At 48.0% G+C, this 25,736-nt stretch overlaps 2 protein-coding genes across 3 annotated transcripts in view; both read right to left on the minus strand.

Moving 5' to 3' along the window:
- Window positions 1–846: 846 nt before the first annotated feature.
- NEIL2 (nei like DNA glycosylase 2) lies at window positions 847–4,682 on the minus strand. The gene is given in 5 exon segments (XM_041480978.1): window positions 847–1,163; window positions 1,511–1,707; window positions 2,548–2,879; window positions 3,631–3,814; window positions 4,450–4,682. Coding segments are annotated over 5 exon segments (1,263 nt in total).
- A 2,699-nt stretch (window positions 4,683–7,381) lies between these two features.
- GATA4 (GATA binding protein 4) overlaps window positions 7,382–25,736 on the minus strand; it is a 30,033-nt gene continuing 11,678 nt past the window's right edge. Inside the window, exons 2-6 of one of the 2 annotated variants that reach the window (XM_041480921.1) lie at window positions 16,426–16,592; window positions 13,513–13,638; window positions 12,906–12,993; window positions 12,505–12,647; window positions 7,382–11,890 (exon numbers count right to left, since the gene is read on the minus strand). In XM_041480921.1, coding sequence (XP_041336855.1) covers window positions 11,708–11,890; window positions 12,505–12,647; window positions 12,906–12,993; window positions 13,513–13,638; window positions 16,426–16,592 — 707 coding nt within the window. In that variant the 3' untranslated portion in view covers window positions 7,382–11,707. Of the gene's footprint in view, window positions 11,891–12,504; window positions 12,648–12,905; window positions 12,994–13,512; window positions 13,639–16,425; window positions 16,596–25,736 lie in introns of both variants that reach the window. The other variant, XM_041480920.1, reaches the window with a different exon arrangement.

The raw sequence follows: 25,736 nt of genomic DNA on the forward strand, positions 1-25,736 counted from the left end.
AGGACACACTTGAGATGAACATCACTGATTCTAATTCCAGCTTTTATTTTTTTTTTTTTTTTTTGCTCAAGTCAACAACTTATTATTAAAATAAACTCAAATCCAGGGAGAGAGGACAGCAGCAGTTCCCACCTAGTATACAGAGACACAGCTCTATTTCCAAACCTTTCTGCTTTCAGGTTTCCTTGGAGATCCTGAGTTTTATGCAACACTACCACACACTGTAATTTTTTTTTAATTTTTACAGTGAGATCTAGAATTGGCAGTTTGCCACAAAGCTGAAACCTGTGGGTGCAGAGATGAGCTCCACCGAGCGCTGCTGACACACATTTTGTATATGTTGATGTGGAAGGAGAGAGCTGTTCCTGTCAGATCTGACACAGGGAACAGCCCCTCATGTTTAACCATACCCAATCACAGCCCAGCACACAGGTATTCAGCTCCAAACAGAGGTAGGATTATTTAATTCCTAATTAATCAAGCTGCTTAGGCAGAGGGATATCCTCTGTTTTGCTGACTCCTCCGGGGTCAAGTGACAGGGTCACTTCAGACCACAGCAATCCCCTGCTCAACCTTCTACACTTCCCATCCACTTCCACCTGAACAGGGTGACCAATGCACCTCAAACCTGCTCAAACTCTTTACACTGTGGTGTCACTGTGACAAAGAAAAAAAACATGGACAGCCACTTTTTCCTTTCTGCAGCCACTCTGGGGACCTGGCACCTCCACTGAGCACTTAACTCTGACAACTCCCTAAGGACCAAACTCAACAACCTAAAAGAAACCACAGAGACCTTCTAGGACAATAAAGAGCAGGGATCAAGAGACCACCCAGCAGGACAGGTCACTCAGTGACTGGGGAAGGGTCCCCATCCCCTGGCAGCACCGCAGGCTGGCACTGAGGGCACCACCACGTCAGTCTCTTGAAGCCACCTGAGGGTCCAAAAGTGCCCTTCATCAGGGGATGCCCCAGGGGACACTGCTCCTTCTGGTACACCTGGGGGTGCAGCCCTTGGCCACGCAGTTTGTTGTGCAGCCACTCAGAGCTGAATTGAACGGCGCAGTCCAGCAGACGCTCCAGATCCGAGAGAGCCAAGAGGGAGCCTGGTGTTAACGGGTGGATCCTGGCCAGGTACAAGATCTCGTTCTTAATGATGTTTCCTGGAAGGGGTCAGAAACAAGGAGACACTAAGGGTATTTCTCATCAAGGTAATGCAGGCTGCTGGCTCCAACCTGTGATTTCTGCCTCAAGGATCACAGCCAGCAACACCATTCCCTGTACCAGAGGTGGCATCCAAAGAGTAGACTTAGAGCTGGGATCGGACTGGAAGAGGTTCTCTTCCCTCTGCCATTGTTACACACTTTGAGGATGACCACACGTCCTCAGCTGGATCAACCAGAAGCTCTTAAACTAAAGAGAAAACTGCCCAGACATGCACTTCTGCATCTGTAGACATCCCACCCAACTTCCTCCATTTCTCCTTCTGCCCCTATTCCCTGGAACTCACCCAGCCCTGAAAAATATCTTTGGTCTAGAAGGGTGTAGCAGATGGGATCGGGTGCACAGAGGGCACGCAGCGCCCGGCCACGGTGGAATTCCACAGACAGGATGTCAGAAGCAGGATCAGCCCTCGGAGAGGAGCACCAGAGCATCCGGCAGTTGTAGAAAACAAGGAAGCCTCCACTCTCAAAATGCAGAACCAGCCTGGGAGAAGCAGGGAAGTTGGAGTCTCTTATCAGAAACATCTCTGAACTACTTTTTATACTCTGCAGCTGGCCACTGTCTCAAGGCAAGGTGGCATCTTTAACAACAGCAGCCATGAAGCTCGGTGGTAAACCCACACAGCTGGTGAAAAGTTTGTCCTTCTGCTGCCCTGTGACCCTGGTTGACAAAGCCTTCAGCAGGACAGTCCACAAATCAGAGAAAGGAATGTTAAAAGTAGCACAAAAAACTGTGTCTAAAAATACTTGTATAGAAATAAAGTTATCCTTCAAAAAAATCACAGAATCATAAAATGGTTTGGAAGAGAACCCAAAGATCATCTTGGGCCACCCTCTGCCATGGGCAGGGACACCTTCCCCTACCCCAAGCCCTGTCCAGCCTTGGACACTTCCAGGGATGGGGCAGGCACAGCTTCTCTGGGAAGCTGCTCCTCCTTGCTCTGTACAATTCCAGTGGGATATAGGACACAAACCATAGCCATGTTTTCAATTCACTGCTGCCTTTTACAGCATCACTCCACCCTGTGATTCCAGGTGAAAGAGACATTTGTTATTTATCCAAGGATTTTTTAAAAACATGTAACTGGGAGAAACTGGCACTTTTAGGGCATGATTCAGCCTGGCGTCCTAAAACTTCTCTCTTCAAGATAAAAATCTTAGCAGAGCTGGTACTATAATCCCCAGACAACTGCATCCTACAATTCCACTGTGGATTCTCTGGTTGAACACACCCCACATTCACTCATGCCTTAAAAATTATCAGAGAAAATCAAGGCTAAGAGCATTCCCACGCAGATTTGGTGTGGGAGAAAAGAGGAAATACCTGGGCACAGGATCCTTCCAGTCCCCCCTTTTATTGGCTCTGCTTGCCCTTGAGAACTCGTTTGCCCGGACGCTGCCGAACATGCCAAAGTGGATGCGCAGCCAATTGCCCCGACCCTCTGCTGCCTCTGGGCCTTCAGATCTTGAGTGCTGGGCTTCCTGCAGCTCCTCATCCTGGGAATGGGAATGTGGAGCATCATCCTGTCCTTGCTGTCCCTGGGCAGGACAGTGTGCCCCACAAGCAGCCTCTCTTTGCAGCGCTGTCTCTTCTGCAGTTGGTCCAACAGGACCTTCAGCTGCCACAAATGCCAGGTACAAGTTCTTCCCATGAACCTGAGAAAAGAGGTGGGATGTGATCCATAAAGGATCATAACATTCTAGAAAGGCTTGGGTTCAAATGGACCTTAAAGCTCATCTCATTCCAAACCCCCACCCATTGGCAAGGGCAGCCTCCACTAGACCAGGTTGTTCAGCCCTCATCCAATTTGATTTTGAACACTTCCAGGGACAAAACCTCTGTCTCTTTCCATACAAGGGACTTATTTTCCACAACCTCTATTAGAGGGCACATCAGCCCACCCTGAACATGGGATTCATCAGCATCCATGCCATACCCATCAGAGCTGGGGTCATCCTTGCAGATTCCTTTCTTTGCCTGCCTGAAGCAGAAGGTGTTTAGATGCCATTCAATTCTGAATCCCTCACAGAGATTCCCATCAGGCCCACCAGGACAGACACTCAGGGGTTTGAAATTTGTCATCATTGCTTCTAATTCATCTTCCCACTTTGTGCTGGGCACATTTTGTGCTTTTAATTTTGCTCCGCACCTTTAATCAGAGGCGAGGCTGCACTAGGGTTTGACCAGTCAGGTCCAAATCATCATCTGGGGGTGTCAGGCCAGTGAAGCCCCAGCAGGACCAACCCAGTGTGACTTCTGACAAGTACCCACAGCACAGACATCTCAACTTAGCCAGGTGAAACCCTGAGGGAAACATTCACAGGTTCTGCACCTTCTCTCACCCAGGTGCAGGACAATGGTGATTTCTGCCCTCAGACTTGTCATGGATCTGTAAATTCAACGCACCTGGGAGTCCTGGAGCCTCAGGGCATTCAGGTCATTCACACTGAGCTTCCGGCTGCTTCCCCCCACCTTGGCCACCACTTGTCCCACAAAAGGGGAGGTCAGCAGCTGGAACTTCCTCACTGACGGGCCCTCTGGCATCTCCAGCAGCTGCAGAGGGATTAGCAGGTCCTTGTCACACTCTGCCCTAGACTTGAAGGGAAGCTGCAATTCAGAAATACACAAAATATTCTCCTAATTTTCCTCAAGTTCCTGTGGAAAAGTCCATGAAGATAAATAGGACCAGGATGGTGGAGGAGCTTCCATCCTAGCAGATATATATAATTTAATCCAACACAGCCCTGAATAACATATTCCAATGGCAGTTTTCACACTGCAAACAGGAATTTGGCCTGGGGAATCTCCCAAAGTCCTTTCTTTCCTGGGGCAGTGGGAGGTTTCCCTGCCCACATCACAGGGGTTGGAAGTAGATGATCTTTAAGGTCCCTTCAACCCATTCCATTCTGTAATTTTATGATTAGTGACCCAGTACCAGCACAGGCCAGTGACCCATCTTTTTCCCCTATACACCCCGGCAAGTGCTGCTCCAATGGAAAGATCAGCCCTGGAATTAGAACATCCCCACCCCTGGCTTTACCCACTGCTTGCCCCACTGACTGCAATGGTATGGAACCAGTTGGGAAGCATTCCTACACTCTGCTAACAGCATCTGGGAGCAGAAGGGATGAGGGGGAGATGAGGCAGCACCATCCTGCAGCTCCTTCCAGGAAGCCACACCAATACATAAGGAGTTATTTCTGGCATGAAGCCCCAGTCACTTGCAGTTTTTCTGGGGACTTCTGCTGGCTGTGGGTGTACAAGGAAGGCTCGGCTTGGCTTTCATCCCACAGCACCAGTTCTCCCTGCAGACTAATCCCAGAGACCAGCACTGATCAGAGGCTCAGCTTCAAGCGCCACAGCACTCGGTACAGGGCTCTGAGGCACCTGGCACAGCTCTGAGACAGCCTGATGAGAAAATCAGCAGCAACCCTGGAGTGCCCCACCACAAGAGCCATTCCCACCTCATGCCAGCCTTTCCTGTGCTGCAGCACAAACCAAATTCCTTTTGGAAGGGCACAAGAGGAAAACATGTTAGGGAACATTAATTTAATGTCTTAGATCCATGTACAGATATTAAGTGGTCATCAAAACTAGATTTAGCAGCATAAAAGACTGAGCTTTAGTCCTCTGCCTTCAAGGGCATGTGATGATTATTCACAGGCCTGCTCTAGTTTTATTCAAAAAATCTTCATATTATGTTGATCATGAGACAGCTAAAGGATGCTTCTGCTGCCAAAGGCACCAGCAGCAGTTTGGATCCCTGGAAACAGCTGGGCACAGGTCATTCAAGAAAGTCTGCCCTGATTTTCCAGGCACTGGTTTCATGTCAGGCAGGACAGCCCTGTGGGCCCAGAGCTCACATCCCAGGGAAGTTCATCACCTGCAGAGCTCTGACTGCTGCTAAGTCAGCTCTTCACAGCTCCATGTGAGAGACTGGAAGTGCCAGGAGCTTTGTAAGGTATTAATGCTCACACTGCCCCAGCTGTAGCCTGTCTGACAGCAAAGGAACACTCCTTAAGAGGGAAACTGCCTTGTTCCCCAGCACATCAGAACCACCAGCATCTGCCATCCTTATCCCATGTACCTGATTCCCTTATCCCCATGTACCTCTTTGTTTCATGCTTTTTACTACAGACCCACTTCAGTCTCATCCAAAGCACTCCCCTCTCCAAGGAGGAAGAGAAGGAAAACCATCCCCAGCCCTCTGCAGGGCATGACACCCATCTCACCATGAGCATGGTACCTGAGCGGGTACCTCTGCAGGTCTGGGACAGGGAGCCAGGCCTCCAGGACAAATCCTCCCCTTGTATGGACTCATTCCCAGTTCCTGAGGCCAGACAAAAGCCCAGCACCCACAGCAGAACAGAGCAAGGACAAGGCTCATGCAGTTCACCCCAGCTCTGCCTGGGATTTCAGGAAGGTTCCCTGTGACCTTACACCCCTGGGCAAGGCTCCTGCAGGGGCTGCAAGGCACAGCTCTGACCCTCCACACGCAGTCAGGGGGGTGCAGAGCTCTCCATCTTCTCACATTCAGCCAAGCATCAGTTTGGAGCCATCCTCAGAAAACAGGCACTGAGTTCCCACCCCGTTCTCACCCACATCGTCCCAGGGCAATGAAGGCACCCACTGCTTTTCCCCCAAGCCCCACATTCCTGCATCCACCTCTCATCCACTGCTCTCCCCAGACCCACCCTATGCATCCATTTATGGAGCAGCCTGGGCAGCCTTCCCCCCTGTTCCTCACAGCCCTTCCTCTGCCCTCAGACTCCTCCCACAGCACCTTCACACACCCTCAACAGGACTGCACACAAATCTGTTCCACCCACCTTTTTACAAGGGAGGAAGATCCTCCCTCCCCTCCCCAAAAAGCAGGGGAGCTCCCCAGTTGGCTGCTGGGGGAGGGATGGGCGGGTTCCAGGTGTTGGCCTCACTCACCCCACCAGCTGTACCGGTTTGTAAGCCGGTTGTTCTGGGAAGGAAGCTGGGCAGTACCTGGCAGGGTGATTGGGCGCTCAGAGCAGGGCTGTGCCCCTGCAGAGTGGGAGGTGGCTCAGCACAGCCCTGGCTGACAGCCTGATTTCGGCTGGAGGCTGTTGCCTCTGAGTTCAGCTGGAAGCATTCAGGCTAAACAAGGTCTACCGAGTAAAACTCAGCGAGAAGACCAAAAAGCTAAGTCATGATGGTTTTTAAGTGCCCCCAAGGGCTTTCCCCCTCTCTTCTGTGTTTGGGGGCTTTTCCTTATGTACTGAGCCTTTTCCTCGTTTATATTAAAATCATAGTCACAGACTGATTTGGGTTGGAAGGGACCTTTAGAGATCATCCAGTTCCACCTCTCTGCCATGGGCATGGACACCTTCTACTAGACCAGGTTGCTCCAAGCTGGGTCTGTCACCTCTGAGTTCTTCATCCTGTGTTGGCCATTCCAAATCTTATGTATAGGAGGGGGCCCTGTGTGGCTCTGGGGCTTGGGGATAACATTGATTTTCCTGCAATGACTCATTGCTTGGGAATTCCCAGGTCTAGGCAATTAATTTACCAAAGATTTTTATCATTAATAATCTAATATTTATTAAATAGGAATTTTATATAGGACAAGAAGTAATGGGTGCAAGTTGAAAGAGGGGAAATTTAGATTAGATATTAGGAAGAAATTATTAACTTTGAGGGTGGTGAGACACTGGAACAGGCTGCCGAAGGTGGTTGTGACTGCCCCATCCCTGGAAGTGTCAAAGGCCAGGTTCAATAAGACCTTGAACAGCCTGGTCTAGTGGAAGGTGCCCCTGCCCATGGCAGGGGTGGGACTAGATGAGCTCTAAGGTTCCTTCCAACTCCTTGACATTCTATGATTTGGGAAAACATTTCCACCGTGAGGGTGGTCAGACACTGAACAGGAACCCAGAGAGGTGGTGAGATTTCCCTCTTGGGATATGTTCAAAACTTGACTGAACAGGTCTCTGAGAAAACTGATCTCATCTTTTCTGACTTTAAATTCCCTGTAATTTTTATATTGTGACCTCTCTGGGACAGGACCCACTTCACCATTTCTTCTCCGGGTGCATTTCATGTTTTCAGTATTTCATCATTTACCCCCTGCCTTCTCCAATAAGCCTACAAGGGTAGACAAGCAGAAAAGAATCAAGCAGAAACCTTCTGGTTTTATTATCATTGTTTTATTTCCATTAGTTCTAAAGGTGTAGAAGTTACGTGGATTGGTAGCCATACTACTTCATAATAGATATTTTTTTACATCTTTAAATAATTACAGCTTGTTCAGTTGGTTGGTTTCCCTCTCCCCCTTACAAATAAGTGTCTGTTTCTGTGAGACCTTCCCAGAAGACCTGGGAAGCTTCAAACTTTATACATGGGGAGAAAAAAAAAAAAAAGGCAAAACAAAACACCACCCCTGACGTAGTCACAGCTTCAATGTTACATTGAGAGTTGTCGATTGGTTTTAAAGCTCCCTTGCAATATTCCTGAGCTCCTCCTGATTGCACCCTCTCCATCCAAGCCCATAAGATTGCAAGCGATCTGTGGATCTTGTCCGATCGATTTACAAAGAATATCTGAAGTGAATCAAGATACTGCACTTGCACAAAGAGCAAAGACATTTAGAAGTGGTTAAATGACCTTTCTTGGCTCCCTGTCCTGGTTCTCATCTGCCCATCTCACTTCAGTTGCCACTGGGCTAGTGCCAAGGTCTGGTTTGACACACCCAAACCTTGTGCTGTAAACCCTTCAGCATCCAAATTTGCCTGATTAGGGATGATCTCAAGGGGAACACATCCCACAAATGCAGTTTTAAATGTGCTGAGGTGTTCTGAGGAGTGGGCCCTTCCCTCTTGCTCCTCAGAGGAGGGATAGTTCTCAGTCCTGTATTTGTGTAGAACCTGGTATGGATCTCATTAGGTTCTCCAACAATAAAAGCAGTAACAAAACCAATAATTACTTTGCCTTAATAGGTCTCTAATAATTGTATCTAATTCATTACCAAAGCAGGCTCTAACTGCCTCCTCCATCACAGGCAGGAAAGCAGAGCTCAGGTGGAACCTGTAATTTTGTAATTGGCTCCTCTTACTGGAAGGAGCTGAGTGTCCTGACAGTGGCAGCACTTTAATCCTCTTGTCCTGTGAGTATCCCTTGGTCTGTCACCTCTGGAGTTTGCCATCCTGCTTTAGCCAACCCTGCAAGACGTGGCTCTGAGTGATTCCTGGCCTTGGAGACCACGTTCAGCCTCCCACAATGACTCCTTACATGGGAATCCCCAAATGTGAGTAATTAATTAGCCAGTGATTCTTGGGAAAACATTTCCAGCATTAGAGCGGTCAAACAGTGGAACAGGAACCCAGAAAGATGGTGGGATTTCCATCCTTGGGAATATTCAAAAGTTGCCTGAACAAGGCCTTGAGAGACTTGATCTTGTCCCTTCTGAGTTAAATTATTCTGTAATTTGATCTTCAGAAGCCCTGAAGAAAGGGACCTATCAATTATGGTGTGTTTGTACCCCTCCTGAAATGGTGATGCTGCATCTGAGGTCAGTCTCTCACCATCCTGATATAAGCACTGGCCTGAAAAAGACAAAAACCTCCTGGGCCACCAGCAGCTTTACAACAGTTTTGGGTGATTGAAAAGAACCACAGAGCCTGGTGTATCCAAACTTCTGTTTCTGGTGCAGAAAGGGGGACAAAAGATCTAATTTCTTCCCCTAAAGAGTTGTCCTCTACCCCTAAAGCTGTCCTCACAGCCCCCAGAGCTTTGCCTGTTATCAGGGACTTGTAAATGCTCCTCACTCTGTTTCAAGAATTGTTTTTCAGTCTTTGAGGAAGGCTAAAATCCAGTTAATAAATCTCTACCAAAGGGACATAAGGCAGATATGTTCTGCAGGGATTTTTCCTTCTGGCATTATAAGCAGAGTTCTTTCTGGCATCTCTGAATGGGTTTTAAGGGCAGGAGAAAAATCCCACCAGGGAATTTGGCTTTGAGGGAAGGAGGAGGAGCACAGCAATAGGGAAGGGAAGGTAGAGCCAGTGTGAGCCTCCAGATGGAAGGAGAAATGGGGGTGTGGTTGGTCTGGATTTTTAATCCTCATCAGGAGGCTCCACTCCCTCTCAGGAGGCTCCACTCCCTATTGGGGCTTTCCAGGGTAGTTCTGGATGTCTCAGAAGTTGGCATGAGCTACGTGGCATTTTGTGGTGCAGACTGCTGTGTAATGGCCAGGAATTCACAGCCAGATCCCCGGAGACTGCCATTTGCAAAGGGATTTACTTCAAGGAGGAGTTTAGTTAAAGACCTTCCTGCCAATGGAGAAACACCTGTGTGTTTTCACCTCAAATTCATATTTTTCAGTGCCATTTCTGGCCTCTTCTCTAAAGCCTAGCAGGTCTGAACTAAATCACAGAATTTAATTTCTTTATATTCATGTTTCATGAATGTCTTTCCCTCATCTGTAATTAGCTGTAATGAGGTTAAACACCGCATTAGCTCCACAAAACAGTGGGAACTGGTGCATACACCACCCAGCTGTTCCCATGGCATCATTGCCATGGTGTTTTTCTCTAGGGAGTGTGGAGGCTCTGTCACCCCCACAAAACCCTGCAAATATGAGCTATGGAGAGAACGGTGAATGCAGGAGGGTCCAGGACTCTCCAGTCACAACCAGTCCAGTTGAATCCTTCTCCTTAGAGAAGCTTTTACACCTCAGGGAGGAAAAGGGTGAGTTCAAGCAAAGACAACACAATGCCATTCTTTTGCTTCAAACCTGTCCGTGGCTCTCCTCTTCACCAAGTCATGTGCTTTAGTTTGTGTGGAAGAACACTCCTTGTGGGAGTGTTAAACAGTGGGAGGCAGAGGGTGGCACATTTCGAGGGTTGCACAATCCCCCTTAGAGATTTTTCACCTGGTGGTTCTGTACTCGAGTTCTGGATGCAGGGAGGAAAAGAGAGGAGCTGGGTAGGCAAGGAGGGTAACAGAGCTTGGGAGCAGACAGAAACCAGAGTGAAGAATCTTGCAGGATGAGGTCTCCCAGGAACTCTCTGCGTGGACAGGCAAAGCTGTCCTTCCTTGGAAATGTTGATGCAAACATCATGGGAAGCATCTGGTGAAGCACTTGGACTGCTCAGGGGAGGTGTGCTGGAGTTTGAGTTTGTTAAACCAGAGGCAGAGCAGTCAGGGCTGGATTAGGCAGGACTGATCCCTTTGGGAAAAGGGAATGAGTCCTGCTCTTAGCATCTCTTCCAACTCCATTTGTCAGGATTCCCTGGTAGCTGAGAGCCTTATGGGCAAGCAAACAGTCGAGTCTTGTTTAATGGAGTTGTGCTTCTCTTGCAGGCAAGCAAGTCTGTGCACATATTTGATAAGGAAAACGGCCCCTGCCATCTCCAGTAGGGGCTGAAGCCACTGCTTGTTGCAAAAAGTGAAATCCTAAAGGATTAGATGTGGGAAATGGTCACGAGCCAGCTGTTGGGGGAAAGTGGGCACTCACAGTACAGTCAAAAATAAGTGACAGTCAGATTTCATCAGTGGCATCCAAACCAACATAAAAATAGGCAAAATAATTAAGTTATCTGTCTGCAAAGCAGTGGCCCAGCAGTGTTAGAAGAGCATCTTTCACTTGCTGTGCTCTTGAATCATCTCTAAACCTGGCTTGTCGCTATCCATCAGGGAAGAGCCCAGCCATTTCCTCCAGGATTTGCTGACCAGCATGGGTCTCATCTACCTTCTTCCAGAAGGTTCCTTCTTCCAAAATCCTCCTTTGACTTTGGACAGACCTACTCCAGGCTCAGCCAACAACCTTTTGGAAACACAGTCCCATGATTTCGTAGTGATAAATAGGAAAGGAGTTACTATTAAATACAGACATTCATGAGCTTTCCAGACCATCTAGAAAAATTAAGACAATGCTCTACATGTGTGAGCTGAGGAGGAAGGGGGATGTCTCTTTTTTTCTCTGCCCTACATCATGTCAAATCCACTAAAGCCACTAAAGAATCTCTAGTGAAGTCTGTTCAGCAAACTGTCCTGGAACTGGCTCTGTTTGGTGGAAGATCACTGAATTTAGGTCATGAGAAGACAACGGCATTTTCTTCTGTTTGGGAAAAGAATGGGTGGTGACAGAAGAAGAGTCTCTGTTCCACCATTGTCTGAGCCTTAAAATGCCAGATATTGTTAAATAAAACTCAAGAACTGTGTCCATTTCTGTGTTTCTGGCTGTTTCATAGTAAGTGTGACAGTCAAATAGAGAGGCTCATTTAAAGTGGGGAAAAAAGGCTTCAAATCCTTGAGTTACTCTGAGATTTGAGTCTTCTCTGTTCATTTCATAAGAGCTCCCCTACACCTCAGATAAGTTCTCTTTACCGGAACATGTCACAAGGGAAGAGAAGGCAGGAGAGCAGGGGAGGTGGAGACAACATTGACTTGGTGATTACGTGGCATCTTCTTCATCTCTCAAGCAGATCAGCCTGGAGTTCATAGGGAAAGGGCCAGGTTATGCAGTTATGATGTCCCCGTGGTTCTCAGCCAGCACCAGGCTGTTCCAGGAGTCCTGTTTGGAGCTGGTTTGGGGAGACTGGCTCATGGCTGACTGGTAAGCCTGGGGGGAAAGCTTCAGAGCTGAGATCGCAGGGTGAAGGGATGATCCATGTCCGGACATGGCAGAGACTGAGAATGCCTATGGAAAAAGAAGAATGTAAAAAAAAAAAAACCCTTCAAAACTTAGAGGACCATATACATCCCTTTAGTGTGGGTTGGTGCTGTTGTAAAAATGTGTCTGGATTTGCTGCAGGGCTGGAGATTGCACCCTATGTGGGATACTTTGGGCAGGCTCTTTCTTCCTGTCTCCTTTTCTTTGTAATTCTGAAAACACAGAACGATTTGGGTTTGAAGAGACCTTAATGATCATCTCCTTCCCACTCCCTGGCATGGACAGGGACACCTTCCACTATCCCAGGTTGCTCCATGCCCCATCCAGCCTGACCGTGGACACTTCCAGGGATCCAGGAGCAGCCACAGCTTCTCTGGGCACCCTGTGCCAGGGCCTCCCCACCCTCACAGGAAAGAATTGCTTCCCTATATCCAATCTAAACCTCTCTCTTTCAGTTTGAAGCCATTGCCCTTTGTCCTATCACTGCAGACCCTTGTAAATAGTCTCTCTCCATCTTTTCTTGCAACCTCCCTTCAGGTGCTTGTCTTTAAGTACCTAAATAAACTTAGGAGGATGTTCTCCCCATGTCTACCATCCTATTTCCTTTTTTCTTTCCCATTGCCAACACCTCCCCTCAGTACCTGAGAAACAGGGCTGGGGTGCCCATAGTGAGATGAGAGCCCAGGTTCTGTTTTGATGGGGCGCATTTCCTCGGTGGTCGTGGTGCTGCTGCTGCTGCTGGTGGAGCTGGTGGTCGGGGTAAGACTCTCGCTGCTGGATGGGCCTGGGAGAAACCAGAGGGTAAAACAGGCTCTTTCCAAAGACCTTTCAGTACAGAGTTGTGCTCACTCACCCAGAAGTGTGTGGTAAAAATAAATTTTAAAATAGTTGGAAGGGTATGCAGGTATTTAGACATCCCCCATTTTTTAAAAATTTGCCTGTTTTGTCATTGGATCTCTCTAATTCGAGGGCACTAGGGTCAGAAATACAAGTGCACACACAAATACACATAATAAAATAAATTCCTTCATTCAATACTTACCTGCTGGTGCCTTTGTTTTGTTAAGGTTCTTAGGCTTGCGTTTCCTTGTCTGAATTCCCTCTTTTCTCATGGCTAAAGGCCTTGGGACCTGTGGGTCCAAAGAGAAAAAGCACATGGGTTTCTGAATGTCCTTAAGATCATCTAAGAGAACATAATTCCAGTTCTGACTTGTGGTTGAGCTGGTTTAATTGAAAGCAACAACAGGATGGAGCCCAAATTCCCTGGTAAAGAGAGATTCAAGATGTGCATCCAAATGGGGATAAGAAGGCAGATCACACCATGGTATTGAGTGTTTTAGGGCCAGAAGGGAACTACAGCTCATGTGTTTGTGCTTCAGACTTGGCTTTTTTGCAAAAGTGCCTGAAAAGCGGGAAGAATCTGGGCCTTTTTTATTAGGTTTTAAGCCTTATTTGCAAAGAGGACCTAATTAGTAAGTGAGCAATACCCAGCATGTACACCCCTTTGAAGGTATAAACACAACGTAACCTTGAGGGGGACTAAACCCAAAAGGACAGCAGGAAAAGCAGCTCCAGAAGAGCACAGAGCTATGTAAAGAACCCAGCCCCCAGCCTGGTGCCATGAACAACCTCCCACAGCAAGGATTTACCCCGTGGAGCTTCATGTAGAGCCCACAGGCATTGCAGACGGGCTCCCCCTCGGCATTCCTGCGCCAGAGCGTGGTGGTCGTCGTGTGGCAGTTGGCACAGGAGAGCCCAACACGGCGGGATGCTGACTGTGGGGACAACAGAGCAAGGAAACAGTGAGCCCTGCAATGCCCTCACCAGCAGTGCCCCACATCCCAACCAGCTCGCTCCACCACGCCTCAGGGTTCCCTCTCCTCTTGCCTCTCGTATTTCTCTGGCTTTTTATCTTTTTGCCCCTTTGCAGTTGTCCAGCTGCCTCTTTCCGCCCCTCTTGCCTTTCCACTGACTCCAGGAGTCATCATCTCAGATAGCACCAGGGACATGAGATGGAACCATTGGAAAAGACCTTCAAGACCATCGAGTCCAACCTGTGACTGATCACCACCCTGTCCCCCTGCCCAGAGCACTGAGGGCCACTTCCAGTTGTTCCTCAGACACCTCCAGGGATGGGGACTCCAGCATCTCCCGGGGCAGCCCCTGCCAATGCCTGACTGCTGTTTCAGTGAAGAAATTCTTCTTGATGTCCAAAGTGAACCTCTCCTGGCACAGCTCGAAGTTCTGTCCTCTCATCCTGTCCCTGTTTCCTGGCAGCACAGCCCAAGCCCACCCAGCTGCACCCTCCTGTCAGGGAGTTTTGGAGGGCCAGAAGGTCCCTCCTGAGCGTCCTTTCTCCAGAATCCCACATCACCCGAACAGAGCCCCAGATCTCCAGCAGCTCAAGTGGCAGCTTAGAGACCCCCTGTACGTGTACACACCTACACTACGGTGTCTGGTTCTGACCATCCTGCTTTTTCCTGCTCCCAAGCCCTTCCAGGCATCATGGCTACCCAATAAAATGTCATCAATACCATAAATGTTACATATTCCTTGCTGGCTTTGTGCTATGTTGTTTATAGAGCTCAAGGGGAAGATAAAAAAGAGAAGCCTCCAGCAGCGTTTTCCTCCTCTTGATAAAGAGGGATAATTAATAGGAAGCCTCACTAATGAATTAGTGCAGGGAGCAGGCTCAAAGTTCCTTTTCTGGGTGAACTGGTTCAGTCAGGCTCAGAAGGCAACAGGAGAAAGCAACGGGCTTGAAGCCATATAAAATACAAGTTTTGTGCTGGGAAACAGTGGGAGGTGGAGGAAGAAAAAGCCGCATCCTCCACACCTGCCTGACTTTTGCCATCATCCTTCAAAGCTCAGGCCTTAGAGGCCAGTAAATGAGAGAGGGAAGGTCCTGGGTGCCGGGGTGGGATCCTGCCTGGATCAGTCTCTGGAAAGGCGTTTCACAAGAGGGCGCTCGGTGCCTGTGGCTGCTGGCAGCGCTTAGGCTGCCCAGGTCACTTTTGTCACTCGCAGGGGACGGCTGGGTTTGGGCACAGACAGGGCTGAGCGATGCAAAGGGCAGGGCAGTGTGGGGATGGAGCCTCGTGGAAAACAAGGAGTGTGGAAATCTGGCTTTTAGCTTGGGTTCATGATCATAGAATGTTATTGAATCACAGAATGTTGTAGGATCGTAGAATTTTAAGGAGTTAGAAGGGATCTTAAAGCTCATCTAGCCCCAGTCCCCTGCCATGGGCAGGGACACCTTCACTAGACCAGGTTACTCAAGGCCTTATCCATCCTGGCTTTGACTCTCAGGGTTGGAGCATCCACAGCCTCCCTCAGTAACCTATTCCAGAGTCTCACCACCCTCACAGAGAAAAATTCTTCCTAATATCTAACCTAAATTTCCCCTCTTTAAAGCTGTACCCATTGCTCCTTTCCTGTCACTCCAGTTCCTGATGAAGAGTCACAGATTCCCTGTAGGACCCTTCAGATACTGGAGGGGGCTGTGAGGTCTCCACAAGACCTTCTCTTTGCCAGGCTGAACAGTCCCAACCCTCTCAGCCTGTGGTGATGGACTCATGTCATTGGAACCACAGAGACCTTCCCAAAACCCCTCACCAAAACATGCAGGGAGCAGCAGATTATCAACACTGAGCTCACAAGAATCATGGAGTGGTTTGGGTTGGGAGGGACCTTAAAGATCATCAAGTTTCACCCCCTGCCATGGGAAGGGACACCTTCCACTATCCCAGGTTGCTCCAAGCCCCATCCAAACTTGCCTTGGGCACTTCCAGGGATCCAGGGGCAGCCACAGCTTCTATGGGCACCTTGTGCCAGGGTCTCAGCACCCTCACCGGGAAGAATTTCTTCCTAATATCCCATTTAAACCTGCTCTTTCAGTTTGAAACCATTCCCTGTTGTCCTGTCATCCTTGTAAATAGTGTTCTCTCCATCTTTCCTATAGGCTTCCTTCAGGAAAGCTGCAATTAGGTCAACCCAAAGCTTTCTCTTTTCCAGGCTGAACAATCCTGTTCCTGTCCCCCAGGTTCCTTGTGCATACCCCACCCTGAGCCCAGAGGCTTTGGGATGCCCTGACCTGCCCTAAAATGGAGGCTTCACCTCACCCAACGGATCTGGGAGCAGAGTATCCAAAAAAAAAGTATCCAGAAAAGTCACCATGAAGTGAGGGGCTCACTCAGCAGTGACCCCTGTGGATAAGAGAAGATGGACTGGTACTGTGCTGGAACTGGAAATAGTTGCCATTCCTCCAAATATACCTGCAGTGATACTAAAGCAAAGACTGGCTTTTGCTGAACTGACACCACAAATCCCAAAATCACCCTGTGTCCTACAGCCCCTTCCTCCAGACACTTGCCTGGCTGAGTGTCTGGAGAACTGCTCCAGGCAGTACCAGGGCTTGGAGTAACCCAAGCATGAGAAAATCTGGCTTGTTTTGAAAGTCTGGACTTCAGCTGGGCAGATGGGAGTTGAAACACCCCTGGCATCTCCAGCTGGCCGAGATTTCTTTGCCTCCTCCTCCTCCCACGTGTGTGATCTTGACTTACCAGCCTCCTCTGGGGTTTGAACAGGGGCCGGTTGATGCCGTTCATCTTGTGGTAGAGCCCGCAGGCGTTGCAGAGGTAGTGCCCCGTGCCGTCCCTCCTCCACAGCGGGGTGGACATGGCCCCACAGTTGACACATTCTCGCCCCTCGGAATAATCATCAAAAAATTCTGCTGCCAAGATGGGAGAGAAGGGAAAAGACTCCGTTAATTATGTGGCTATACCTTTAATTGCTGCTCTGCTTCTCAGTTTAGCCCAGAAGGCGTATTTCAAGAAATCACAAATATTCAGATTTTATAGAAATCTTTTGGAAGAAACAGCTCTTCCTTCCCCAAGGAAGCCGCCCCCCCCCAGGATTATTGGGAAGAGGGACTCATTTCCTTGCCGTGGCTATAGGACTTCTGTGGCAGCAGGGATGTGCTGGGACACAGACACCAGGAGACAGAAATAGAAACCTTTCCCTTCTGCTCTGATGTTATCCAATTTTCAAGATTGGCCATAGCCAGGGCAAGCAGATCCAGGCAGGTGAACAACCCTAGTTACAGTCAAGGCAGATTCCTGAGACCATGGATAAACACAAACCCCACAGAGCAGAACTACCCAGAGGTCAGGCAGCTACATCTCAGCTGGGTAGGGAAAACCATTCCATGTGCCCTGCTCCCCATGGGAATGCTCCTCACCCAGCCCCTCTGCTGGGGGGAATGGCTGCAGAGAGCCAAGGGGAGGTTTGTATGCCTTCACCCCATTTTCTGCACAGAAAACATCTCCTAAGTTGCAGCAATCCACATGAAGGTTCCCGTCCCAGTGGAAGGAGGCTGGAAAGGGATGGTCTTTAAGGTCCCTTCCAACCCAAACCATTCCATGGTTCTGGGATTCAAACCCCAGCTCAGGCTGACTGATAACAGGAATTGTTGGGAATTTGTGTGTTAGAGGCTCAGCTTTTGATGGAAATCTCTATTGTGCTCGATGCCACACTCCAGGGCCTGCTGCATTCACCCACTGCATTCCTGGTACATCCTGCACTGGGGCTCGGCTGCAGCTGGGATTTGATGAACAATTGGGCACGGAGTGATAGGAGAAGGGGGAATGCATTTAAACTGACAGAGGGCAGGGTTAGGTCAGATGTTAGAAGAAATTCTTCCCTGTGAGGGTGGGGAGTCCCTGGTATAGGCTGCCCAGAGAAGCTGTGGCTGTTCCATCCCTGGAAGTGTCCAAGACCAGATTGGATGGGTCTTGGAGCTACCTGGGAGGGTGGAAGGTGTCCCTGCCCATGGCAAGGGCATGGAATGAGATGAACGGCTGCAGCTGGGATTTGATGAACAATTGGGCACGGAGTGATAGGAGAAGGGGGAATGCATTTAAACTGACAGAGGGCAGGGTTAGGTCAGATGTTAGAAGAAATTCTTCCCTGTGAGGGTGGGGAGTCCCTGGTATAGGCTGCCCAGAGAAGCTGTGGCTGTTCCATCCCTGGAAGTGGCCAAGACCAGATTGGATGGGTCTTGGAGCTACCTGGGAGGGTGGAAGGTGTCCCTGCCCATGGCAAGGGCATGGAATGAGATGAACTCTAAGGTCTCTTCCAACCCAAACCATTCTGTCATTCTCTGAACTGCCCTGGGCTGGGCCAGTCCAATCCCTCTGGCTGTGACAGAACCAGGAGATTCAAAGGTCAGCACAACACAGCCCGACCACATCATCCTTTGGAAAGACACAGCTCCCTCCCCGTTCCATACAAACCCTTCCAGAAACCAAGAACTTCACTGTATTTTTTGCTTGTCCACCTGCTTTTTTTACACAAAAATCTCAGCTTCCTGCTGGAAGACAATTGTTCCCCAAGGCACAAACCAACAAAATTTGGCTTCTGGCTGAGTTGTGCCTCAGTCCCATGTGAATTCTCTGATGTCTAGCAAGGGTTATGTTCAGACATGGCCTTATTTTCTCTTTTCCCCAGACTATTTTTGGAAATTATGCAGGAAACTGCATAACCGTGAAGCGGCCAAAGGACAAAAAAAATTAATGAAGTGGCGCCAGTTAACAGAGACAAATATTCACGTGAGCATAATTCTCCCTAGAAAATCTGGCTAAAAATGGCAGGAGATTACACCCTGTACCCATGGGGAAATGGTAGAGAGCACTAATTTATTGTATCCAAGCAGCTCTGAAGCCAGAAAAGCAGGAATCCAGTATCTTCCCAGCAGCTTAGGAAAATCTCACTACCCTGGAGCAATTCTGGTGGTTTCAAAAAGATGGTAATCCCTCCAGGTGACTTTTGTCCATATGGATTCAGTGCTACCATAACCCTCACTTTCACCCTTAAAATGACCATTGAGTCACAGCCAAAATCTAGATCAAATAAACTTCCTTTGAAAAGAGAAGGGGTTGGAACAGCTGGTCAGGAAAGAACTCGTTTCCTTGAAAAATCTCAAGAAAGGAAAACATTTCACTTTTTTTTTTTTTTTCATCTTAGAAGTTGTTGAGGTTTTTGATTATAATTTTCCAAAGAAAAAGCCAAAGTATTTTTGCAGTAATTTTTTTCCTGTAAAAAATGCCTTCTTCTTCGAAAATAATTAAATACAGAGTTGTGGACATAATCCAGGGAGAATTTAGCAGAGCAGAGGTAATCAAAAGGTAACAGTTAAAACTTGAGTGATTTGAGACCTGCCTGTGACTAATTTAAAAATATGGTCTTTCTTGGAGATTTTTCCACCAGGAAACCAAAATAGAAAAGTTTTTTTTTTAAATAAAAGACAAAGGAGAAAATTCCTAACAGTTCTTCAGAAATGTTAAGAATTGGACTAGTTCTTGAATAAGAAGTTCCCTCAAAAAAATATCAAGTATGGATATATTTCTGCTTTTAGAAAAATGTTAGTCTCCTATCTGCTGGCAATAAATAATTAGTTGCCAAGTGTTGAGTGTTATTTCCCAAGAGGGGGACACCTCCAGCTCCCGTGCCATGTTATTTTCAGTGCTGGTTTCTCATCGACATCCAAAAGAGGAGTGCAAACCTTGCCTCGAGACCTCTCCTTTCCCATCTGCATTGGACTGATATTCTTCCCTTTTTCTTTGGTGCCTTTGGGTTGGTTTTGGGGTTTTTTTTTTCCCCAGTTTCCTTGGGATTTGGACCGGAACATCTCTCTCAAGGGATTTCCATAGAATCACAGAATGGTTTGGGTAGGAAGAGACCTTAAAGCCCATCTCATTCCAACCTCCTGCCATGGGCAGGAATGCCTTAAACTACCCCAGCTTGCTCCAAGCCCCATCCAAACTTTCATTGGTTGAAGTTTCCAAAAGTCCCCTTCTGCTTCCGTGGCAATAACATTTGTGAGACTTTCCCCTCTCAGCAGCAGGCAAAGGTGATCCTTGTGAACGTTCATAAACAGGAATCATTGGTGTTTGAGACGGGGCAGGGACAGACTTTGTTCCCAGGGGACACGGAGGCTCCAAGCAATGGGTGGCTCTCCTTAATCACAGCCCCTATCAGATGGGTGTGTCCCCTCCACGCACCACCCAGTGCTGAGTCAGATGACTCCAGCAGAGTTCAACCTCATTAAAAATACTCCTGCAGCCCTGACAGAGCAGGGAGAGCTCCTTGACCTGGGGAGATATCACCTGGAGGAGAGATATCCTCACCTGCTTCAAGGAATGCTTTGGGATGGCACAGGAGGTGTCTTGAACACTGCTGGAAGTTGGTTTAGAGATGATTGTATGGGCTTGGTGTGTGTCATTTATTGAACAAAGGGTGTTTGGGCCCTAAGGAAGTGGGAAACAATTAACTGGATTTCTTGCTAGAAGAAATTATATTTTAATAGTTTTATATATATATATATATATCTTTTTTTTTTTTTTTCATCTTAGAAGTTGTTGAGGTTTTTGATTATAATTTTCCAAAGAAAAAGCCAAAGTATTTTTGCAGTAATTTTTTTCCTGTAAAAAATGCCTTCTTCTTCGAAAATAATTAAATACAGAGTTGTGGACATAATCCAGGGAGAATTTAGCAGAGCAGAGGTAATCAAAAGGTAACAGTTAAAACTTGAGTGATTTGAGACCTGCCTGTGACTAATTTAAAAATATGGTCTTTCTTGGAGATTTTTCCACCAGGAAACCAAAATAGAAAAGTTTTTTTTTTAAATAAAAGACAAAGGAGAAAATTCCTAACAGTTCTTCAGAAATGTTAAGAATTGGACTAGTTCTTGAATAAGAAGTTCCCTCAAAAAAATATCAAGTATGGATATATTTCTGCTTTTAGAAAAATGTTAGTCTCCTATCTGCTGGCAATAAATAATTAGTTGCCAAGTGTTGAGTGTTATTTCCCAAGAGGGGGACACCTCCAGCTCCCGTGCCATGTTATTTTCAGTGCTGGTTTCTCATCGACATCCAAAAGAGGAGTGCAAACCTTGCCTCGAGACCTCTCCTTTCCCATCTGCATTGGACTGATATTCTTCCCTTTTTCTTTGGTGCCTTTGGGTTGGTTTTGGGGTTTTTTTTTTCCCCAGTTTCCTTGGGATTTGGACCGGAACATCTCTCTCAAGGGATTTCCATAGAATCACAGAATGGTTTGGGTAGGAAGAGACCTTAAAGCCCATCTCATTCCAACCTCCTGCCATGGGCAGGAATGCCTTAAACTACCCCAGCTTGCTCCAAGCCCCATCCAAACTTTCATTGGTTGAAGTTTCCAAAAGTCCCCTTCTGCTTCCGTGGCAATAACATTTGTGAGACTTTCCCCTCTCAGCAGCAGGCAAAGGTGATCCTTGTGAACGTTCATAAACAGGAATCATTGGTGTTTGAGACGGGGCAGGGACAGACTTTGTTCCCAGGGGACACGGAGGCTCCAAGCAATGGGTGGCTCTCCTAATCACAGCCCCTATCAGATGGGTGTGTCCCCTCCACGCACCACCCAGTGCTGAGTCAGATGACTCCAGCAGAGTTCAACCTCATTAAAAATACTCCTGCAGCCCTGACAGAGCAGGGAGAGCTCCTTGACCTGGGGAGATATCACCTGGAGGAGAGATATCCTCACCTGCTTCAAGGAATGCTTTGGGATGGCACAGGAGGTGTCTTGAACACTGCTGGAAGTTGGTTTAGAGATGATTGTATGGGCTTGGTGTGTGTCATTTATTGAACAAAGGGTGTTTGGGCCCTAAGGAAGTGGGAAATAATTAACTGGATTTCTTTCTAGAAGAAATTATATTTTAATAGTTTTATATATATATATATATATATATATATATATAATTTCACAACATCACTGAACTCCAGGATTAAGTTGTCACAGGGAGTTTTCTGAGCTGTCCTTCTGGCCAGACATCTCCCCTGCTCTGAAGAACCCTGAAGATGTACAAAATAATGAGAAAGGGCCACCTGAAGACCCGCAGCCTGTGCAGTTTGATGTGGGTGGGTGTTCAGGACCCAGGAAACCAGAATGTTCCCAGGGCTCAGAGCCCACAGGAGCTGGGATCTACCATCAGGCTGAGCTAAATTGGGCATGGAGGTCACTGGGCTTCAAATGCACTAATTGTTTAATTTGTCACTGTTATTAATAATGGGGATTAAGGAGACTCCCTAGGAAAAAGCAGCAAAGTGTTTCCTTGGCTTCTGGCTCAGGGCTGGAGCTCTAAATCCTGGCATTATGAGATCCCCTGACACTTATTCCTTGTACTTTGCAGCCGGGAAAGGAAACGTTTATTCAGGCAGCAAATGGCCCGAGCAGCTCCTGGAGGGCCCTGAACAATGCGGGGGGAAGGAAAGGCTCCCCCAGTCGCACTCAGGGCAATAATTTCCGTTCTGTGGCACAGGAGCCGCTGCCTGATAATGGAGATTTATGGGTCCATCCGGTGACCTCTGTAATGGCCTTTCTGCTGGAAAGATTTACTCCCTCTCCCAAAGCCAGGTACAGCCAGCACTGGGACAGGGTTGAGGGAAGGATTTGCTGATCAGGCTGAGGAGGACGTCAGCCCACGGCTGGGGGAGCCTCATGTGTGCTGAGTGGCCTCATCTTCCTCTTTGAACGTTCAGCTTCCCCACGTGCCTTTGCCAAGCCCTTATCTTGTATCTTGGGATCATTCAGTCCTTTTTATGGGCTGGGTCCCCGGTGTTGGCTAATCCTGATGGCCTTCTACTTAATTCTTCATAAAACCCTGCCTTTAGTCAATGAAGGAGCTTCTCACATGAAAGCAGATCATGAAATCTCACTGAATGACCAGCGGAGAGGATGAATTGCATCCCATCCCTATCCTGGTCATCAACTTGCTGTGTAAAATGAGATTTTTTCCCCCTCACATCTAATGTTTATGAGCACTGCAAGGTCCCCAGAGCAGGAAATGTCATTTTTGTGTTGCACAACAGCCTGCTAATCTTGGGTGAGGCCTTGAGTACTCTCATGTCAGAAATACTTTCCACAATGGGATATCCAGTCCCCAGGGAGCCAGGAGTGACTCTTGAGTGGGACACAGGGGTCTGGTAGGGAAAAAATAATTCTTGGATGTGGCCCTTGGTGACACTTGGTCGTTGGGAGAGGTCCTTCACATCCACTGAGATCAGCCTATACAGACAATGCTGAGGTCATCAGAAAAGCAGATTGGAGCTTTCCCTGCCAGCACGCACCTCCAGGACATCTGGCTCACCAAAAGTCTGAGGAATTTTGCCTTCCCAAACAGAAGAACCAGATGCCCACTTGCAACTCAACCCAAGGCTTGAGCCTAGAGCGTGGCTTGAAGTGGCTTCTTTCTGCCATCTCTGCAAACCCCAACTCTGCCAGCCTGGCACTACATCCATTCCTGAGTCCAGACCTTTGGGCTTTCTGTAGGAACCCATCCCTGGAAGTGGTCCAGGCCAGATTGGATTGAGCTTGGAGCAGCCTGGGGTAGTGAAACTTATGGGGTGGAACTGGATGAGCTTTAATGTCCCTTCCAACCCACACCATTCTGGGATTCTGTGATTAAATCTGTTTGCACAGGAGAGATCATTTTGAATGCCTAAACCTGATGGATCAGGAACCTAAGGAATGATAACAGAAAAAGGAAGGATTTTGAATCCTTCAGTTCAGAGCCAGCAGCCAATTTATTAATTTCTCTTCCCAAACCATCCTGTGGAAGGGGACAAAGAGCCCTCCCTACCCTGGTTTGGGTCAGACCCTCCTGCATGAGAAACAACGAGGTTGTCTTCTACTTCCCTCCAACCCCCTCCTGCTTTCACCCTCTCTGGATGGAAAGAGACTTCCATTAATATAGCACTGGACTTTTGTTTACAGCTGGAGAGATATTTGATATCAACAGTTCCCCCTGCAGAAGTGTCTTCTCAACCCAATGAAGCAACTCAGCAAAGGAGGAACTGTCCTTCAAACACAGCCAGGCCACTTAGAGGCTCTAAACACAGCCTGAGAGCAGTTTTCCCAGCAGAGAAGCAGTTTCCTAAAACAATTTGTTATGATAAGAGGTGAGAGCCACGATCCTGTGTATACACAAACCCCAAATGGACTCTCAGGGGCACTCGCAGCTGAGGCAAAGGACATGGACACCCTGGAATCCCACCCAGGACACCCTCACCTTCTGCTTCAAGGGACAGCCACAACAGCATGGCAGGGAAAACGGGATTTACCATTCCCAGCCACTCTGTCCCAAATCCCAAAATTGTTCCTATCAAAAAGTGGCAGTTTGGAAATCCTCCCTCTTCTTCAAGCCTTTTGGGGTCCTTTAAACCAGCATTTTGCTGCAGCTAGAGGAGCTGAAAGTCACATCTTTTATTTCTTTTGAATGGGTTGAGATGTATTCATGAGTGCCATGATTCCAGAAGCTGAAGTTTCAAGGGGAAAAACCCACCAAAAGGTTTCTGGTCAGATCACATCCCGGTTAAAAATGTTGGTTGGTCCAGGATTGTGGCAGAGAAGGAAAAAAAAAAAAGGGAGAGACAAAAAGGGAATGGGCAGGGAGTGACTGGGCACATTTTAAAACCCCAAAATTATGCATGGGGGAGCTCTGTAGCCAAAGGAAAGCTGTCATTGAGCCTTTCCTTTTTCCATGGGGACATCACTGTCCTGGCACACAGGCTGGGATCAGAAAGTGAGGATGGAGCTAAGGGAGCCAAGGGTGTTTCTATAAAAACAGGTTTTACTCATTGGCTTTTCCCCTCTGCTCCCTCTTCTCGTCCTGTTTCCTCTCAGACATAATTTGGGGAAAATTCACCCATGGTTTTAGAAATTAATGTGATCTAAACACAGGGAGAGCAGGACAGTGCCTATCTCTGGGCAGTGGGTGCTGTGGGAGTGTGGCTCCCTGCTCTCCCCTGGTCTGGATCAACAGAAGGCATCACCCATGTGATGGAGGATCTGCAGGAAGTGAGGGACCAGGTAAATTCCCCACACTTAGCCAGAAACATGGTTTTAAGCAAAAAGCATCATTGTGCAGCCTCACAGAAATGGCTTGGTGCCATCCCAGAAAGTTTTAGGGTTTGTCTGACAGGTCTGTGGTGGAGAAAATGGTAACTGTGTACCCAGTTAGCTGCCTGGGCCACAGTTTTCCCTCTGAAAACATAAAGACCCTACTTATTGCTGAGGAAACATTCACCCTACAGTCTGGCTTTCCAGAAGGCAAAGAAATCTGCTTTTCCCCTGCTTCGTGAAACACCACGGCGAGACATTTCCCGTGCAACCCTTCCCAGGCCAAATGTTTCACGTCAAGGCAAAGGGAACATTGTGTCCCTCCCCTGCAGCACTCCCTGCTCTGCCTGCAGCAAGCCAAGGTCTGTGGCACACACCATTGCCAGCAGCCAGGAATACTCCTTTTCCTTCGTGGATATGTTTTCCACGCTTTGAAGGACGGTGGAGGTGGAAGCAGCCAAAGGACCAGCTGAAATCATGTGCAGGAGGGCCACGATGGGAAGGTTGGGCAAATATTGGGCTGGCTTAGAGTTGAGTCTTGGCTCTGCAACAGGATGCCCTTGAACAAGGCTTTTCATCTCGTGGTGACACTGTCCTTTCCCCATGACAAGGAGTGACATTGGAGGGGGGCAAGAGGGCGGCTTTCAAAAGCCAGAGCTGGAGATAAGAAATGGATGGAAGAAGGATGGGTGGAAACAAGCTGGATTCCTCCAAACCAGATCTAAACAGTACTTTGGGAAGGGGCAGGAGCTGGGGGGTGGCCAGCCTGGTTGCTTGGAAAAGCACTGACAGCTCTTCAGCACAAAAACCACCAGAGCCCAAACCATCCAGCCCTGTGGTTGTCCCAGAGCTGAGTGGAGAGACAGTCCACGCACACACACTGAAGGACCACGTCCTACATCCCAAAGGTGCACAGCCTGCTCTGAAGGAGGCAGGAATGCAGACA

Source organism: Pyrgilauda ruficollis, unplaced genomic scaffold, assembly GCF_017590135.1.
Source record: "Pyrgilauda ruficollis isolate IOZ18807 unplaced genomic scaffold, ASM1759013v1 scaffold54, whole genome shotgun sequence".
Lineage (NCBI taxonomy): Eukaryota > Metazoa > Chordata > Aves > Passeriformes > Passeridae > Pyrgilauda > Pyrgilauda ruficollis.